Source organism: Elephantulus edwardii, unplaced genomic scaffold (assembly GCF_000299155.1).
Source record: "Elephantulus edwardii isolate Elephantulus edwardi_28Jun2011 unplaced genomic scaffold, EleEdw1.0 scaffold00019, whole genome shotgun sequence".
In the NCBI taxonomy this organism is placed as follows: Eukaryota; Metazoa; Chordata; class Mammalia; order Macroscelidea; family Macroscelididae; genus Elephantulus; species Elephantulus edwardii.
Window position 1 is genome coordinate 19574886 of NW_006399769.1, and position 19000 is coordinate 19593885.

Below are 19000 nucleotides of genomic sequence, written 5' to 3' on the forward strand. Positions count from 1 at the left end.
AAAGATTGTGTGCGTGTGTAAGAGAGGATGTGTGTGTGTGTGTGTGTGTGTGTGAAAGATAAAGAGAGAAAGACTGTGTGTATGTGTAAGAGAGATTCAGTGAACAGGCTTGGTGCAGCTCCATCCCCGTCCCTCTGGAATTCCCACTGAAGCTGTGAGAAGAGTTAGTTGCAGACCTCTAGGTGGCTCTGAGGACCACCACTTTTCTGCACCTCCACTTTTCTTCCCTAAGTGCATGACCTTCGATTAGCAGGAGGGTGTGGGGTTTTGCTTTGAGAAGGTTACTGCAGATTCCAGATTTACTAGTCTCTTTCCTGACCTCCTCCAGCCTAGAAGTGGATTTTCCAAAACCAGTTAACACTGGACATAACTCCTGGCCTCCATGTGTCAGGGTGGAATTATGCCCATAGGACTTTCAGTGGCTAATTTTTCCAAAGCAGAAAATGTGTTTGTATCACTGAGACACTCCATGTTATATAAAGGAGAAATGCAGCACTGATGGAATGACAGTGTCTGCAGGTGCTGGGAGACCTTAGGGTGCAGAGACGCTGGGTGGTTTCATACCTTGTTTGCAAAGTTGGGCTCTATCACATACTGCTTCTCATTTTCAACTGCACCTTCAATGGTGATGAAGAACACGTTGATTCCAGACTCCCTTGCAAATCTTGCAGCTTCCTCCACCTTGTCCGTGGGCCAGCCGTCCACTATGACCACGGCCACATTAGGAACACCATGTCGGTTACCACTGGCTTTTGAAAAGAAATTTTTGACCACAAAAGAGAGGGCCCGGCCTGAAAGAAACAGACATTTGTTGTTGGAATGATCATGCTGGTTAAGAATGCAGGCACAGATCACAGTATTAGTGGCAAAGGGTATGACTCAGCCACGGGAAATTTTTAAAACGTAGATTTAATGCATTCAAATACAAGATTGGAAAACCTCAGTTCATGGAAGCTCAACCACTATGACCAACCCCGCCAAGCTTAGCTGTGTTAGAATGCTGAGAGCTGGAAGTATTATTCGGAAATAAATGTTACTGATTGCTAGCCTAAAGGCTGACTAACCTTCAGCTAACCCCACAATGTAATCAAGCAAGAAACCCAAATACTATAGCAGAATTATCTCCCTAGAGGGTGTGTGGATGCTCAGGAAGAGCTGGGGTCATTGGAAAGGTCCCCAAGAAAGTGACTATTTTGCAAAGGACATAGACAGGAGATAAAGGAAGCAGCATAGTGAACTCTTTGCTTTGAGAACAACACTGTTGTGTTTTTAAGAAGGCAAAGATTTCATGTGCAGAAATTGATGTAAAATGGTCTCCTGAGTGAGCCAGGAAGGCGTGCTCTATGTGAATTCTGAGTCTTCTGTAATGCACAACTAGGGCAAGATGAAGAATTCACATCTATAGGAATTATACCTTTTAAATTTGTGCTGTGTCCAACTCATGCAACTGTACATGGCTGCCAGGCCTCTGCTGTATTCCAAGGAACTTTGGCTGAGGTTACCCCTAGGATCATGAGCTCTGTCTCCTTTAGTTATGACAGGCTGATAACAAGGAATATTATTCTTCCAAACTATTTTCATCTCAAGCATGAAGGTCATTGCTTGGACCAGAGAAGAGGCTGATAGGAAATGCAGACCAGGTGATAGCATCTGGCCACACAGAGACTCTGTTGGGACTTTCACATCCTGGCTATGGCATGGGTCTATGTGTTTGGGCAGCCCATGAATTAGCATTATGTATTATTCTATTTACTGATGAAAACCACCAGTGGAGGTGACTCTGAGCAGATTGTCACAGTTTCAGGCATAGGCTGACTCTCCTTTATCTCTGTCCTCTCCTGGACATATTAACTGTCCTTCTGTGCTCCCAAGTGATTCCTGCTTTCCTGCTCTGAGACCCACTCCCACTGTCAGAACAAGGAGAGAACTAACAGTACAAAAGAGGCCCAGAAAAACACATATTCTCACTCTCATCCCAGTTTTACTTAAAGCCTTTACTAATTGTCTCTTTTTGAAAAAGAAACAGAAGTTAGGGGCCAGAAAGCCAATAGGAAAGGGTTTCACAGAAAATAAAGGGTCTTTTCTCCACCTGTATGCTGGAACATACTACACCCCGAAGCTGGTCCCTGTTATTTCAAAGAGTGTGGGGTAAGAAGAGTTGGCTTTAGCCTCTTGGCTTCTTGCAGCCTTGGATGAGCCTCTTGCTCTAGGATCTGCTAGATATGGAGGGCTGTGTTCTGAAGTCTGTATTGTCTTTTCTCATTGCTGTAGTGCTTAAACCACGGACACAAGCCTGTCTGGCCGGGGGGTTAAGTGAAAAGATTCAGTGGTTAGTTTGTTTACACATGCAGTTGCCAGTGACGTTTCTTGGAGAACCTATACCAACTGGTTTCACAGAGCCTGGTTACTGGGAAAAACTCTTGACTTCTGAGAGCTACTTTCTCACATAGGATGATTTTCCTTTTGAGTGCACCTATGTAGCTGTCCCCTCTGCTCAGCATCAGAGAACAGGGAGCCCTAGAATCCTCTCAGTCCAACCCAATTTGGAGACCACAGTAAATTCATGCTCAGTTTAGACTCTGAGCATTATATAATGAGTCTCAAGAGCAGAGGCTGAAAATGTGAAAGCTATGTTGTCTGGACTCCCTTGCAGCTAGGGTTCTAGGTTTGCTTTAATTCCATGACTTGACACTCTCACAGGTGAATTGGAAGGTGGAGGTAAAACAGAGCCGGAACCGTAGTTTTAGCTATTTCTGCTGACGAGCTATGTCTATAGTTTTTTACCTGTCTGTGGCAGTGGTGGCAGAGTTGACCATGTTTAGTTTCATTGGTGCTGGGGCGGTAGGTGCTGAGTGTCTGCTTTGCGGGTGTGAATAGCACCAGCAGGGTAGGTTCTGCAGCCGGCAGCTGCAGTAACAGTTTCCTAATCACTGCAGCTTCTTGGCTAAAGCAGCTTTCTAAATGACAGTAACAAGGCCTGGGGGCCGGCAGGATCCAGAAAGTGATTTCCTGAACTTGGAAGCCCTGGTTCTTTTTTTTTAAAAAATTATATTTTATTAATTTTCATAAACATTTACAGAGATTTTGGGCTTCCACTCATTCATTGTTGCACTATTCTCTCTACCCTCCTCCCAGTTTGTTCTTGTCCAAATGCCACAGTGCTTGTCAAAGCCAGTTCTGATTAATCTTCTTTGTCAGTGTGTCCTTTGCCATTCCCTATCACTCCTGGAAGCCCTGGTTCTGTGGAGAGTATTTGGAAGCCATCTCTGAGAGCTCAGCCTACAATCTGTTTCTTTAGGCATCCCAACAATTTCAGAAGCCATTCAATACTCTGTGATAAATCCTTTTATGCATAAGCCTGCTGGTGCAGAGACTGTTCTCTCAACGCAAACCTTCATCAACACAGAGGCAGTTAGAACATGTGATTAAGTTAAGGATCCTCCCTGATGTCATCAACAAAATAAGGTAATTTCTGAAGTCTTTTTCCAGCACACATTATTGGAACTTCATTACAGTAAGATGTAAGAACAAAGCTGAAAACAAATCAGAAACCAGCCCTATTGTGTCTGAAATGAGACACTGCTGATTCAGGGCCCGGGATCACTGTGACTTGACCAGTGTTTATCAAGGATCGTCCACAGCTCCAGCACTCCGTTTGCATGACATTAATGTTCAACCACAGTGCTCCTTAAAAGCAAAAATTGTAAGACTTTGTCTTATATGTTTTGGCCATGTTATCAGGTAGTGGCCAGTCCTTGGACAAAGACATGATGCTTGCTTGCTTGCTTGGTGGTAAGTCAGCAAAGAAGACCCTCAGTTGAGATGGATTAACCCAGGGACAGCTGCTGGCTTAAGCAGAGCAGAGGCTGTGACTTTGCACAGAATTGGGCAAGGCTTGGGTGTGTTGGACATAGGGTTACTATGCACTGGAGTTGACTTGATGGCACCTAACAACAACAGTTGTTTACCACAGAGATGTTCACTAAAGTCAGAAGAGAAACTGTCATGTTTACTGCGACTCTGAGGTGCTTCCCCAAAGATAGTTCTCTTCTCTATGCATGTGATCCTTCACTTCTTCATTTCCTTGGACTTTGATTATCAAAACAGGCCCTCTGAAAAGTAGACAATCATCCCTCCCAGTACCCCTCAAGCCAGGAGACCCTTAGAAATGAATATATTGATATGGGCTCTTGGGCTATAGTTGAGCATGGTTAGTCCGAAACAATTTCCTAATGTCTAGTCCCAACCTTCAGGTGAACCAGTAATAGGAAGTTTCCAGACTTCTGGGCACCCTTCTCAGGCTCAGCTACTTCATGAAGTATAGTACTTGAAACAAAGGCCACGTGTCTTCTGTATGGTTGTCATTACAACAGAAGTTGTTGGGGGCAAGATTCTCAAGGGACATGGGGAAGCTTTCTGAGTGAATCTAGTCCATAAGTTAAAGTTACATAACTGATAGCTTGCACATCAATTGGGAAAGAGCCCAATAGCTGGGCTGCTTGTTGTGAAGATGCTGCCATTCTCAGAAGTTGGGCATTGCTGTTGCTATGCAGCATGTAGAGTGTGGGGATTCTTGTCCCTAGAATTCATGATTAACACTTTAAAACACACACACACACACACACACGAGTAGTTTTTAATGGCTTATTATTTTTCCCTCTCATGTGGAATGCTAAGGAGCCCTGGTGGTACAATCACTGAATGCTTGGCTGCTATCTTGTTGGTTAGCATTTGGAACTGATGCAGGAGCTACAGGAGAAAGATGTGGAGAACAGATCTGTAAAGACTGTTATTGCCGTCAAGTCAAGTGCATATGACTCATAACAACTCCATGAGCAATAACTCTGAGCCTTGTCCTATCCGACACCATACTCATCATTCCCAACACACTCGAGTCCACCGTAGTAGTCTCTGCGTCAATCCATCTGCTCGAGGGTCTTCCTCTCTATCGCTGACCCTCTACCTTTCCAAGCAGGATGTTCCTTTCCATGGAATAGTCTCTTCTAACAACATGCTCAAAGTATGTGAAATGTAGCTTCATTATCCTTGCCTCCAAGAATCACTCTAGTTGCACATTTCCCAAAACATATCTGTTTGTTCTTTTAAGCAGTCCATGGGATATTCAGTACTCTTCTCCAACATCACAACTCAAAGAATTCAGTTCTTCTTTTATGATACTCATTCATTTCCAGCTCTCAGATGCATAGCAGAAGAGTGGAAAGACCATGGCTTGAATCAGACACATCTTAGTCTTCAAACTGACATCATTGTTCTTCAGGACTTTGGAAAGGCCCTTGACAGCAGACTTCTCAGTGCTATACATTGCCTGATCTCCTGACTGTTGGTACCAAGGGTGCTGATTGTGGATCTGAGGAAGATGAAATCTCTTGACAATTTTAATTTTAACCTTTCTATGGGGAAATTTGTTTATGTCACATGGCATCAGTATGAATTGAAACCAGCTTCATAGCACCACACAGGATTTTGGGAATGGTGATGCAGAGGCTAAAAGATCTGCTGGTACATTTTAAAAAATCATCCAGTGAAAATCCTATGAATGGCAACAGTTGACTCTGCAGTCAAGCGTGGATCTGGCCAGGACTAGGCAGTTTCATTCATTGTGTATGGGGTTGTCCTGAGTTGGGTTCAACATGACAGCAGCTAACAACAATAACAACAACATATGGAATGTTAGCAGACACTGAATGTAGAAATAGAGCCACAGTAACAAGATAGAATTGTCTGACTCCAGATCACTTACCTACATTAGAAACCCCCCCTCTCAGGGTCATTTTCTCTATTGCTGCTTTCACATCTCTGGAGTTCATGTGAGTCTTGAGATTAAACTGGGTGGCTGGGTTGTCTCTGGAGAGTCGAAATAAGAAATAACAATCAGATGGGAAGTTATTCTTCTTGAGGAAAAGCAGGAAACAGACTCTATTCCTTTATATACAACACAGAAGCAATTTCAAAGTCACCTGTGGTTTGAAAGATGCCACAATAGTAAAAGGTTGCAGTTCTAACCCCCAGCCACTCCTTGGGAGAAAGACGTAACAGTAGTGGCCTACCTCAGTAAAAGATTTATGGTCTGGGGACCCGACAGGGCAGAGCCCCGCTGTTCTGTAAACTCCCAGTGAGCCAGAATAAACTCCACAGAAACAGGATTGTTTTTAGGTGTGAAGAAGTGATGGAGTCATGGCGACTTCTTCAGTGCACGCTGAGGCAAACAGCTTGTGGGAGGGATCAGGAGGCTGAGTTCTAGTTCCGACTGGCACATCTCCTCGCTGGCTTTGGGGGCAGTGACTTTAAAAAAGTCTTAATTTTATTGATTTTGTTTGGTTGTTTTTGTTGTGATTTGTGTTAACATTTACAGTGCAAATTGATTTTCCATTCACACATACTTTATGGCATTTTACTTTGATTTTCTGAGCCTCAGTTTTCTCATCGAGATAAAAACTGACAACCATTAACTGTGATAACTATAGTTAATAAGCAGGACTGTTGTCCTGATTTTGCAATATAAGGATCATGCCTACTGAGTATTCAAAGTCCCTGGGCTGTCCTAAACCTTCTTCTGCCAGAAAAATGTCAACTACTTACCCTTTACCAAGTTACCCCTCAAACTAGAATTGCATTTTAATAGCAAATCCAAGGAGTAAATCTTACACTCCAACCTCCTCATCATGTGGCCCCTGAGAACAGGAAAAACTGTTCAAAACTCACACACACCATACAACACTCCCCTACCAAGAGGGGAAAAATATTCACTGGAGATTTGTTAACTGTGGCCCAGTGGAGTACTGATTCATCATAATCTCTGGTACAATGAGATGAAATGCTGACCAGTCCCCGTGATCAGCTGAGGATTGAACCATTGTCCATAGGGTTTTCGTTGGGTGGTTCTGAGCGGTAGTTGCCAGGCCTTTCTTCCTAGTCTATCTTAAACTGGAAGCTCTGTTAAACCTTCTGCAGCATCATGTTAACACACAAGCCTCTACCGACAGGGGCACTCACTGGCCAGAACTGAATACAAGACTTCAAGATTGTCCAACCACTGAACTACCACTGTCCCAGTAACTGGAGAGGACTTGGAGCAGAACGAGCTGCCTTTTCTGAAGATCGATATCCACAGGTAAACGTCGCAGAGGCTTGGGAGCCGCTAGCAATGAGATGAGAAGCACTTTTCATGACAAGTGGAAGGTGATCTGGGAGGGATGAAGGCTCTGTGGGGTGGGGGTGGGGTGTTCATGCTCAACCCCAGAATGAAGTAGGCTTGCACTGCAGGTGATACCTCCTGCCGGGCCTCAGAGGGGTGGGGTGTGTACATGCTCACGTCCCAGGATGAAGTGGGCATGCGCCACAGGTACACCTCTTGCAGGGCCTCAGCGTGAGCCTGCTGCACTCAGACAGCCTGTGCCTGCTTGAATGTCCGGAGGTTGCAACCTTGACATTCTGAATTATTTTTTCATAAGGAGCCCTGCAATCCTTGAGGAAAGGGACAAGGAGACTAGAAAAGCAGCCTTTTCACAAACACTACGAGTAGATCCAGGAAGAAGCAGCTCTGAGTAGTTTTTCAGCCGGGACTTTGAAGGACCCTCGGAACTTTTTTAAAAACCATGTGTGCACAGGCAGGTCTCTTGACCCTGCACCAGGGCCGCTCTCCCAGCTCCCATCCCTGTACTGTTTTTGCATTTTTGGATGCAAGGTTTTTTCAGTACAAAGCAGTCCCCGACAACATCATTTCTGCCAAGTCGCCTCCCTATTGTAATCTCGCCAGCCAGCTCAAGATCATCTCTGTTAAATGAAGAAATGTAAAGAGGCTTGAAGGATGCACTTCTACCAGCTATTTTATCTATGATTGAGACACTAACTTTTAGACAAAACCATTTCAGAGCAAAACTGACACGAGGCAGGTTTCTCGAGATGGCAAGAGCTGCAAAGCGGGGAGATGAGACAGGAAAGTGTAAAGCGAGCTCTCCTGGGCACACGGGGGTAAAATGCAAATGAGTCCAGTACACCAGATGGAAACCAAGCTCCACCAACCAATGATCATATGACGAAACTAAAACGCAGAACGCCGCCGAGCCATCAAGTTAAGTTTCCACACGTGGCCGCCTAGTGGTACTGGGGAGAGCCGCTCCAGCGCCTAGCGGTGATCTTTCTGGAAACAGATCAGCAGCTCTCTTTCACAGTGTTGCTGGGTGGGTTGAAACTGCCAACCTTTTGGTTAATTGTTGGCTGCCTTGGAGTCACTCAGGGTCACAGCGATCCTGAGAACAACGGAACAAACCGTGTCCTGTGCGGAGACTGTCGAACCCATTGCTGCGACCACTGATAGGCTAGTGAGTCTAGTGCAGACCTGCAGCACGCAGGGTTAGACAAATCAAAGAAACCACCAAAGCAGAGCGCAGAACGGGACACTGAGGCGTTTGACCTGCGTATGACCTTAACAACTGCAGTGTGGACTAGCTGCTGCGGAGCCAGTGCTGCTGGAGAGCACGGCAATAAAAGCCAGACTGCAGTGGCAGGGAGGGCGCACAGAGATGGTGCAGAATCACTTTTTCTGCTTTGTTCTTTTTCCCCTTCGGGCTTAAGTCTTACTCAGTTATGTTCCTATAGACCAGTTTCAGTAAATGTTATGCTCCTTTGCCAGCCACCGAGCTCAAAACCTGGACTCCGTCTTTACTTGCTTCGCTCAGAAAACCTGTGCGGAAGGTCCCCTGCATCCCTTGCCATCACTCGCTTTTATTCCCTCTCAGTGTCTCCATGACAACTCTGAACTCAGAACCCCCCTTACTTCTTCCAGGTTCTATTATAAGATTATAATATAATGCAATTATACATACCTCTGCTAAAGGTCTCTTCCTCAAATTCACAACTGACTGCACAATTTCTTTGCTCAAAAGCCATCAGTGGTTTTTGCTGTTAAATTTTCATATTCCAGCTCTCAAAGTCAGCCCTAATTTCATTCCAATCGACCCTTTTAATGTCATTCTCATTCTTTCACTTCTTTCCTTTCTGCACCATATTCTATAGCAGAATAGCTGCTCACTCTGATTTCTAGCTTTGTCCCTTTCTTTGCTCATCTCTTCCCTCAGCTGAATGATCAAATCTTGCCCCCACCCCAAGTTCCCTGTCTTCCTGCCCCCTGTACCCAGTTGAAAACCTTAGTGTTGAATTCAGCTTCTTTTTTCTCCACACCACCTGGCACTTGTAGTATTGGAAAAGCAAGTATTTCTCCACTCCTCTGTTTACCTCTAATGCTGGTGTTTACTAAGGTGCCATGTCCACACTGCATTTCTTTTCATTTGTGCACTTTCCTGGGAAGTGCTGTCAGCTGAGTTCAGCAACCTCTCATTTGCCAATGGCTGTCCAGGGCACACCTGCCCCTCGTTCCTGAGCCCCTGACATACATCAGGGGCTTTGGTTCATCTCTATCAGCAACACACTTTGTGTAACAAACATTATTTCTGTGTCGAGAAACACATCAAGTTTAAGAGTTCCAAAACTTAAATTATTTACTTTCCAAATGGGCTCCACCACCCATCTGTCTCACCTCCTGTACCCCTTCTTCTGACTCACTGAGTTGTCCCCGTAATTGTCATCAAGTTGGTTCTGACATGGTAACCCTACATACATGGAGTAGATCTGTTCCACAGGGGTGTCAAGGCTGTGACCTTTCAGAACCAGATTTCCAGGCCTTTCTTATGAGGCACATCTCGGTGAGTTTGAACTGTCAACCATTAAACAAGTGGTTGAAACTATTGTCACCACCCAAGGACCTGAGTCACCATGTTGTTGCTATTGTTATGTGCCAATGAGTTGGAATGAACTTACAGTTGAACCTCTAGAAGGTTCTCAGAGGCTGTGAACCACACGGGGGTTCCTTCCTGCTAGGCCACAAGAGTGGATAGATAATAACCATTGCATTGGAACAGATGAAAGAAAGCACTGTCTAAAATGAATATATGATTAGGCATTATATGTACGACAATAAGAACAAGAGATGGATCATTGCAAAGAGGACTGGGGGGGTAGAGGTAGGTAATTGTGCGACAATGTGAATATTTTTTTAAAAAGTGAACTGGGGGAGGGGATATCGAGGGTGAGGGGGTAAAATGTGCAACAATGAATGAATGAAAATCTAACTCCTCTGTAAATGTTTGTTAAAATCACAATTAAAATTTTATTAAAAGTAAAAAAAGCATCAGAGCACCTCAATAAACACCACACCCAATCATGCCTGCTTCTTAGACTTCTCTGTGTCTTCCCTAGCCTCCCCTCTTTCCATCAGGAGAGAAAAAAATTAAAAGTCTATCTGATTAAACTTCCGTTTTCTCCTTCCAGCACTATTACCAGAGCTTCCTACCTCGCCTTTTTGGGCCCAAGATGGTCTCTGTAGAGGACAATTTATTGAACAGGTTCTAAGTGCCTCCAAGAGGCAGATTAAGCAGCAATTTAGTGATGCCCCTCCTGAAAGGCCTGCTTTTGTATGCTTATTTTGTGATGTTTTCCTTAAGAAAGGTTCCACACTGTGTCTTAGCAACATCAGGGTCTGAATCTTTCCATGGTGAATAAGGACTATGAATTTTTATGGGCTGAAAAATGTGTTAGAACATAGAAAAAATAGTAAAAAGGTATAATATTAATATTAGAGAACTCTGGTGGCCTGCTGGGTAAGGGATTGTGTTACCAAACCAAAAGATAGGTGGTTCAAATCCACCAGGTGTTTCATGGAAGAAAGATGGGCAGTCTCCTCCTATGTGATTTACAGCCTCTGAAAGCCTGCTGGAGGAGTTGTGAGTTGGTTTCAACTCAAGGGGATATAATAACAATGATAGAAAAAAATGATAGCTACATTTGAACATATCATATAGGATAGATTTTACCATTTTGCCAAATGTCTTGAGAATGTCTGATGACTATTGATACAGAGACCTAGTTTTTCTTGTCCCTAATTCCTAACAGAGATGCTGACAGTTGATCATGTAGGTGAGTACCATCGGGGCAGAAGTAACTGATAGCTGATTCAGGGGGCTTTCAGAGCCAGAAAAATCACACGGGAGGACATAGACCATTTTTCTCTGGTAGAGCAGCTGGAGGATTGGAAACATGTACCTTTGAGTTGTTAGCATAATTCCTTCCACTCAGCCACCAGAGAGCTCCCGAGTTTGCTACAGAATACATAAATAACAGGAAGCTTAGATCTCCTCTCCTCTTTACCTGTGAGCTCCACATTGATGCTTCCTCTGTCTGTATTATAGCAGTGAGCCTTATTATCTATTGCTGTCAGTTGCTGTCAAGTTAGCTCCAACTCCCAGCCACTTTCTTTAGACTAGAATGAAATGCTGCCAGATCCTGTGCCATCTCCATGATCTTAGCTGTGTTTGAGGCTATGGTGTCAATCCCACTGATCTTGTTGGACAATGAATAAGGAAGATCAAAGGATGTTGCCTTTGAATTGTGGTCCTGATGAAAGAAAGCGAGTATGCCATGGACTGCCAAGAGAACAAACAACCTGTCTTAGGATATCTGAAGCCACAGTGTTCCACAGAGGCAAGAATGGGAGACGTTGTCTCATGCTTTGAGCAGCCAGTCCCTGGACAATGTTACCAGGCTCAGAATAGCAGAGATGAAAGAGCATCTAAGGAATAGAAAGGAGGAAAACCATCTATGAGATGGTGTGATGCAGTGACTGAAGCACTACCTTAAGCACAGCAGAGATTGTGAGTTTGACACAGGATCTGACAGGGTTTTATTCCAGGGGACACAGGGTTGTTATAAGTCATAGCTGATTTGACAACACCTAACAACTACCCTTTGTCCCAGCAGTTAGGAGATAAAGAGATGTATTGACTTATAAAAGTCTGCAGTCAGAGACACTTGTAAATTATTGAGGAGCAATGATGTCAGTTTGAAGGCTAAGGTGCATCTGCTTCAGGCCATGGTTTTTTTCATCTTTTCTAGCACTCAGATAGAAGAGATAGCTCTCCATCTGAGAGTTGGACAATGAACAAAGATGACAGAAGATGAATTGATACCTTTAGCTGTAGTGTTGGGGAAGAGTTATGAATGGACGGTCAAAAGAAGAGATGTATCTTGGAGAAGATGAAGCTGAATTCTCATTATAGGCAAAGATGACACAGCTTCATCTCTCATACTTAGGGCATGTTATTAAGAAAGGCTATTCTTTGAATAGGGACATCATGCTTGGAAATGTGGATGGTCAGCGAAGGAGAGGAAGACCCTCAACCAGGTGGATTGACACAGTGACTGCAGCAGTGGGTTCAAGTGTGTCAGAGATGATGAGGATGGCACAGGACAGGGTACAGATCTGTTGTTTATAAGGTCTCTATGAGTTTCCTCAACTTAATGGCACTTACTAGCAGTAGCAACAACAGTAACAACCACACTGGGCCAATCCAAATCCTTGAAGAATTTTTTTGGGATTTTTTTCCCCTCCACTCTGCCTTACTAAACATTTGTCTTTTGTAACTGGCTTATTCTGATGCTGTGTTCAAAGTAGGCAAGTAAGATGAAGTCCTAATTCTAAGATGTTTTTTGGTTTTATTTATAAGAATAAGTTAGGGAGCTTTGGTGGCCTGGTCCTTAAGGTATTAAGTTAACTGACTGCTCCTCAGGAGACAATGGGAAATATCTTTCACTTATAATTTATATTTTGTTACTTGCTATGTACTGTTCAGTTGGAACCAACAAGTAGCTCCAGTGGTTTTTCAGAGGCTGTAAATCACATGGAAGAGATTGCTGATCTTTCAATCCTGCAGAGCAACAACTAGAGGTTTTCGGGGGTGATTTTTTTTTTTGTAAGAAAATTTTGTATTTAGAATTAGTCAGCTGGACTCAGTTTAGATGATCCCAATTTTGTTGGCAACATCCAAAGCATCATAGTCCGGAGCAAGTCGAACATAGGCCTCCTTCTCTCCATCAGGCCTAATCAAAGTGTTGACTTAGCCACATCAATGTCATAGAGTTTCTTTACAGCTTGTTTAATTTGGTACTTATTGACCTTGACACCCACAATGAACACAAGTGTGTTGTTATCTTCTATCTTCTTCATGGCTGACTCAGTGGTCTGGGGAAATTTTATTATGGCGTAATGGTCAGTGGTCAAGCTTATTTCTCCTGGGGGCGCTCTTCCGGGGGTATTTGGGTGCCTTTGGAGTCTCAGCGTCTTAGGCAGCCGGAAGGTGGGTGATGTGAGGATCTTCATTTTTTTGTCTGTGGACGCCCTTCAGGACTGCCTTCTTGGCCTTCAATGCCTTTGCTTTGGCTTCAGTTTTGGGAGGGGCAGGGGCTTACTTCTTCGCTTTCGGAGCCATCTTTGAAGAAAAGCACAACTAGAGGTTTTGAACGGTCCTTGGGCAGTGCAACCCTTTACTGCCTAGGCCACCGGGGTTCCCTGTTATGATTTATAGCCTTGGGGAAACCCGACAGTTAGTTTTGAAGACTAAGTCATTTGTTCATCTGGCAATAACAGAACTCAAGTGCACCAATTCTTCTGCCTTCCTTTTGCATTGTCCATCATCTGCATGGTGAGTCAATTGCATTACAGGTACATTATACCAGAGGTACATGATTCATCTTCAGTGGTAAAGAGATAGGCTATTAATATACCTAAGGAATAGCTCTCTTCCAATCCACTGGCCAGACAGCCATCCTCCAAATTTCCTGGCATATACTGGTAAGCTCATCCAAGGCTACATCTGTTAAATTGAAACAAGTCAATTGGTATCCTATCAATTGCTGGGGCCTTATATTTTGTCAATTCCTTGAATCCATCTTCAATTTCCTCCTTCATACCATTGGCTCTTGCTCATACGGTCCTCTCTTTTTTTTTTTTTAAGCAGAAAATAGTACAATCTTTATTTTCACAAGCCAAAGAAAGGTGACCCAACAGAATGTGGAAACTACAGAACAATCTCACTGATTTCACATGCAAGCAAGATTTTACTGAAGATTATCCAAAAACGACTGGAACAGCACATCAACAGAGAACTACCAGAAGTCCAGGCTGTGTTTAGAAGGGGTCGTGGTACTAGCTGATGTTAGATGGATCTTGGCTGAAAGCAGGGAATACCAGAGGAATGTCTATCTGTGTTTCATTGACTATGCAAAGGAATTTGACTGTGTAAATCATAACAAACTATGGCTGACTCTGAGAAGAATGGGAATCTCAGAACACTTGATCGTTCTAATGTGAAACTTATACTTGGACCAGGAGGCAGTCATCAGAACAGAGTAAGGGAACACTGCATGGTTCAAAATTGGGAAGGGCGTACGCCAGAGATGCATCCTATCTCCATACCTTTTCAACCTATATGCAGAACAGATTATCCGGGAGGCGGGGCTCTATGAGGAGAAATGTGGGGTCATGATTGGTGGATGATTTATCAACAATCTGCATTATGCAGATGACACAACCCTGCTTGCTGAAACTGAGGAGGACCTGAAGCGCCTGCTGCAGAGTGTCAAGGACTGCAGCCTGCAATATGGATTGAGGCTCAATGTCAAGAAGACAAAGATTCTCACCACTGGACCAATTGGCAGCATCAGGATGGATGGTGAAGAGATTGAGATTGTACACAGTTTTAGTTTGCTTGGCTTCATAGTCAACAGTCTTGGCACCAGCAGCCAGGAAATTAAAAGGCGCATTGCCATGGGAAAGTCTGCTGTTAGGGACCTCTCCAAAGTGCTGAAGAGCAGTGGTGTCTTTCTGGAGACTAAGGTGCGTCTGATACAGGCTATGGTCTTCGCAATCACTTGTTATGCATCAGAGAGTTGGACAATGACCAAGGAGGATAGAAGGAGAATTGATGCCTTTGAGCTGTGGTGCTGGAGAAGAGTATTGAGAATGCCATGGACTGCTAGGAAAACAAACAGATTTGTCCTGGAAAGGGTTAAACCGGGTGGCTCCTTGGAGGCAAGGATTCTGAGGCTCCGTCTAACATACTTCGGACATGTTGTGAGGAGGGACCGGTCCCTGGAGAAGGACATCATGCTTGGGAGGGTGGAGGGACGGCATAGGAGGGGAAGGCCCTCTATGAGGTGGATTGATTCAGTGATTGGGATAATTGGGATGGGAGTGTCAGAGACAGTGCGATTGGCACAGGACAGAGCAGAGTTTAGAGCTGTTGTACATAGGGTCGCTGTGAGTCGCAAGCGACTCGACGGCACATAACAACAACAACATGTAAGACAAGTCTGTTTGTGAACCTATCCCAATGAGAAGGAAGACCTTTGTTTCACACTTGAATAAAATATAAGCAAACATTTGCAGGTTGACTTTCAAACTGTTGAGTAAACTTTGCTCTTATTCTTTAGTAGTTGTGATCATCAGGAGGGAAAAGTTCTCCTGAGTCACAAGATGATGAGAGAGTCAGTGGGTGCGGCAGTGCACCAGCCAGGAGAACATGCCTTCTGGCTCCTTCCCATCCCCCAAGGCATCAGCAAATCCCTCCTCTAGCCTCCTTTTGGCCAAAGCTGTCAAGGATTTAAAAGTCTTTGGCTCAAAGATGGCTGGATCCGCAAGCACTTTTCTGTTGAGCTCCACCTGGCACTTAATCAAATTGTCAATAAGGGTAGGGTACTTCAGGCCATGCTCCTGGGAAGCAGCTGTGATTCGATTGGTCCAAAAGTGTCCTTATCCTTTTCTTCAATTGCTGGATGTTCATGCATTTCACAAAGGCTCAAACCACAGCCCTCACAGCCAAACTGTGGGCATGCTTCAGCACCTCCTGGATCCACCAGTAGCAGCTGGTGATGTGGCTTTGCAGCATGTCATGAGGAGGACCATGGTGTCTACAGGTCAGTGAGCTGCTCAGAAACACAGACCCATATGGTAATTTTTGAAAATTTTCAGGGTCAGTCAGTTCTTAGTACAGTGACTCTTCATGATTCATGATAGATGGAGAAAAACTGTCAACAACTTTATCTGACTTGGATCCACAATCAACATCCTTGGTACCAGCAGTCAGGGAATAAGGAAACCTATTGCACTGGGAAAGTTAGGGACCTTTCCAAGTTGTTGAGGAGTGATGATGTCAGTTTGAGGACTAAGGTGCATCTGATTCAGGGCATGCTCTTTCTGATCACTTTCTATGCATCTGAGAGCTGAACAATGAATGGACAGAATGAATGACGGAAGATTTGATGCATTTGATCTGTGGTGTTGGAGAAGAGTACTGAACATCGCATGGACTGCCAAAAGAACAAACAAATATGTCTTGGAGAAAGTGCAGCCAGAGTGCTCTTTGGAGGCAAAGATGATAAAGTTCCACCTCATATTCTTTGGGCATGCTGCTAGGAAGTGCTATTCTTTGGAGAGGGACATGATACTCGGAAAGGCAGAGGGATTGGTGAAGGAAAGGAAGACCTTCCACCAGGTGGATTGACACAGCAACTGCTGCAATGGGTTCTAGTGTGTCAGGAAGTGTGTGGATGGCACAAGATATGACAGGGTTCAGATTTATTGTTCATAGGGTCACAGCACCTGATAACAACAAATCAATAGCTGCTTTTGGTTGTGAGGAGAGACCGGTCATTGGAGAGAGACATCATGCTTGGTAGGGTGGAGGGACAGCACAGGAGGGGAAAGCCCTCTATGAGGTGGATTGATTCAGTGACTGGGGTAATCGGGATGGGAGTGTCAGAGACAGTGCGATTGGCACAGGACAGAGCAGAGTTTAAGGCTGTTATACATAGGGTCGCTATGAGTTGCAAGCCCCTCGATGGCACATAACAACAACAATCGTATTTATTTTTAATATATTGTCTCCTTCAGTAGTTTGTAAAGCTCTGAAAAAGGGAATTGCCAGCATATTTATTTGCTTTCTTGAGTGGATTGAAAGGCTGAATTAGAGACAAATTATGAGACTTTCTAAATCATGCTAAAATCATGATTAAAGCAAAACTCAGAGTTTATCCACCAAAAATTTACAGAAAATGGAAACAAAACTAGTTAGATGACTTAAGTCTGTATCCCCAGCAAATGGCACAATTCTAGTACTTGACAAACACCTATAAATATTTGTTAATGTTAATTTACTTAAATCACAGGAGTGGATGATGAATGTAGGCCGCCGGGACCTACATCAGCTAGTATGGTAACTCCCGTGTCATCCTGCCTGCTAATGGACTTTCACTGAACCAGATCAGGCAAAAGTTTTAGTAATGGTTGTTGTCTAATTTACTGCTAAATATTTCCCATTTATCACTAGATGGTGGCCTAATGGTAAGAAGCTGCGCTGTAATCCTGAAGGAAGATGGTTTGAGGCCACCAAACCCATCAGAGGGTCAGCGATGAGTTCCTACTCTATACAACAACAAACAATGATGATAAGAGTAGTGTTATAAACAGCCAACAAAATGAAAATGAAACCATGCGGTCTGAAGCACCACTGTAATTGAGAACAATGATGGCTCTGACTGGAGTGCATCAGAAGATGTGAAAAGTAAATTAGCTTAGAGTTTTAGCCTTGAGGTATACTGATATAAACTATATTTATGAGCAATGATTTTATTGTTATAACAAAGTACAGGAGTATTTTTATGAAAAAATAATACATTTCTGCTGAAAGAATGTACACAGAGGGAATTGCATTGTTAACAATGGCCATGCCTTCTAGAGGTTCAAATCCACCAGTAGCTCCAAGGGAGATATCTCCTCTTTGATTTATAACCTCAGCAACCTATTGGAGGGTCAGCTATGAGTCAGTTCCAAATCAACAGCAATGAGTTTACCTTCCTGCTCTAAAGCTCCCCAGTGGTGTGGTTCACCCCGCTCAGGCCCCATCCCAGGCCATGAGGCATCATTCAGGCTCTTCTTTGAAAGTGTCACAGAACCAGGAACAAAGAAGAGTCTCCTCGCCCACCTATCCTCTGCAACTTTGATAGGGGGTCGTCTTTGCCAGCTTTGTTAGTTTCCTACTGCTGCAAATAGTTACCACAAACATAGTGACAGCAACAATACAAACTTACTGTCTCATGGTTCTGGAGGGCAGAACCCCAAATAGGTCTGTCTGGACTAAAATCAAGGTGTGTGTAGGACTGTTTTCCGGAGGCTCTTAGGAGATTGTTTGCTTGCCTTTTTCAGCTTTAGAAGACTGATATCCCAATTCAACCTTCGAAGCAAGTAAAATTATATCTTTCTACACTTTCTTGCATAGCCACATCTCCTCCTGAGCCCATCCACGAAGAATTCACAACTCTGATGGACTTGGGTGTGTAATTAGGCTGGGCCATGGATAATCCAGGATGACCTCCCAGTTTCGAAGTCCTCGACTCTGAACACATCTGCAGAGCTCTCTACGCCAGGCAAGGTGACAGAACCTCAGGCCTCAGTGTCAGGAGGTGAGCAGCTTTCAGGCCCATGACCCCTCCCGTGATATGAGACTTGACCCCCTGCTGCTTCTCCCACTCTGCTTGTCCAGTTGGTACCAGGAAATCTGGAAGATAGCTAACGTAACTAACTGACTGGAAAGATTGGTATTTGTTCCTAGTCGCAAACAAAAAAGATGCAACAGAAAATGGAAATTACCAAACAATATCATTAATTTTACATGCAAGCAAAATATTGCTGAAGGTTATCTAAAAATGGCTAAAGCAGCATCTTTTGTGAAAACAATGTATGTATTCAAACTTTGTAAATAAATCAGAATAAAATTTAAGAAAACAAAACCCCCCAATATATTGACAGAGAACTTCCAGAAGTTCAAGCTTCAGAAAAGGCTGTGGTGCTATTGCTGATGCCAAATGAATCTTGGTTGAAAGAAGAGAATATTAGAAGAATATCTAACTGTGCTTATTGACTGTTGTTGTTATGTCCCGTTGAGTCGTTTGCGACTCATAATGACCCTATGTAAACAGCCCTAAACCCTGCTCTGTCCTGCACCAACCGCACTGCCTCTGACACACCCATCCCGATTACCCCAGTCACTGAATCAATCCACCTCATAGAGGGCCTTCCCCTCCTGCGCTGTCC

At 43.9% G+C, this 19000-nt stretch overlaps 1 protein-coding gene across 1 annotated transcript in view; it reads right to left on the reverse strand.

Moving 5' to 3' along the window:
• Positions 1-19000, reverse strand: part of VIT (vitrin) — a 614318-nt gene that overhangs the window by 10155 nt on the left and 585163 nt on the right. The window contains exons 11-12 of the mRNA XM_006882356.1: positions 5762-5865; positions 565-791 (exon numbers count right to left, since the gene is read on the reverse strand). Of these exons, the coding sequence (XP_006882418.1) occupies positions 565-791; positions 5762-5865 (331 nt within the window). The remainder of the gene's footprint in view (positions 1-564; positions 792-5761; positions 5866-19000) is intronic.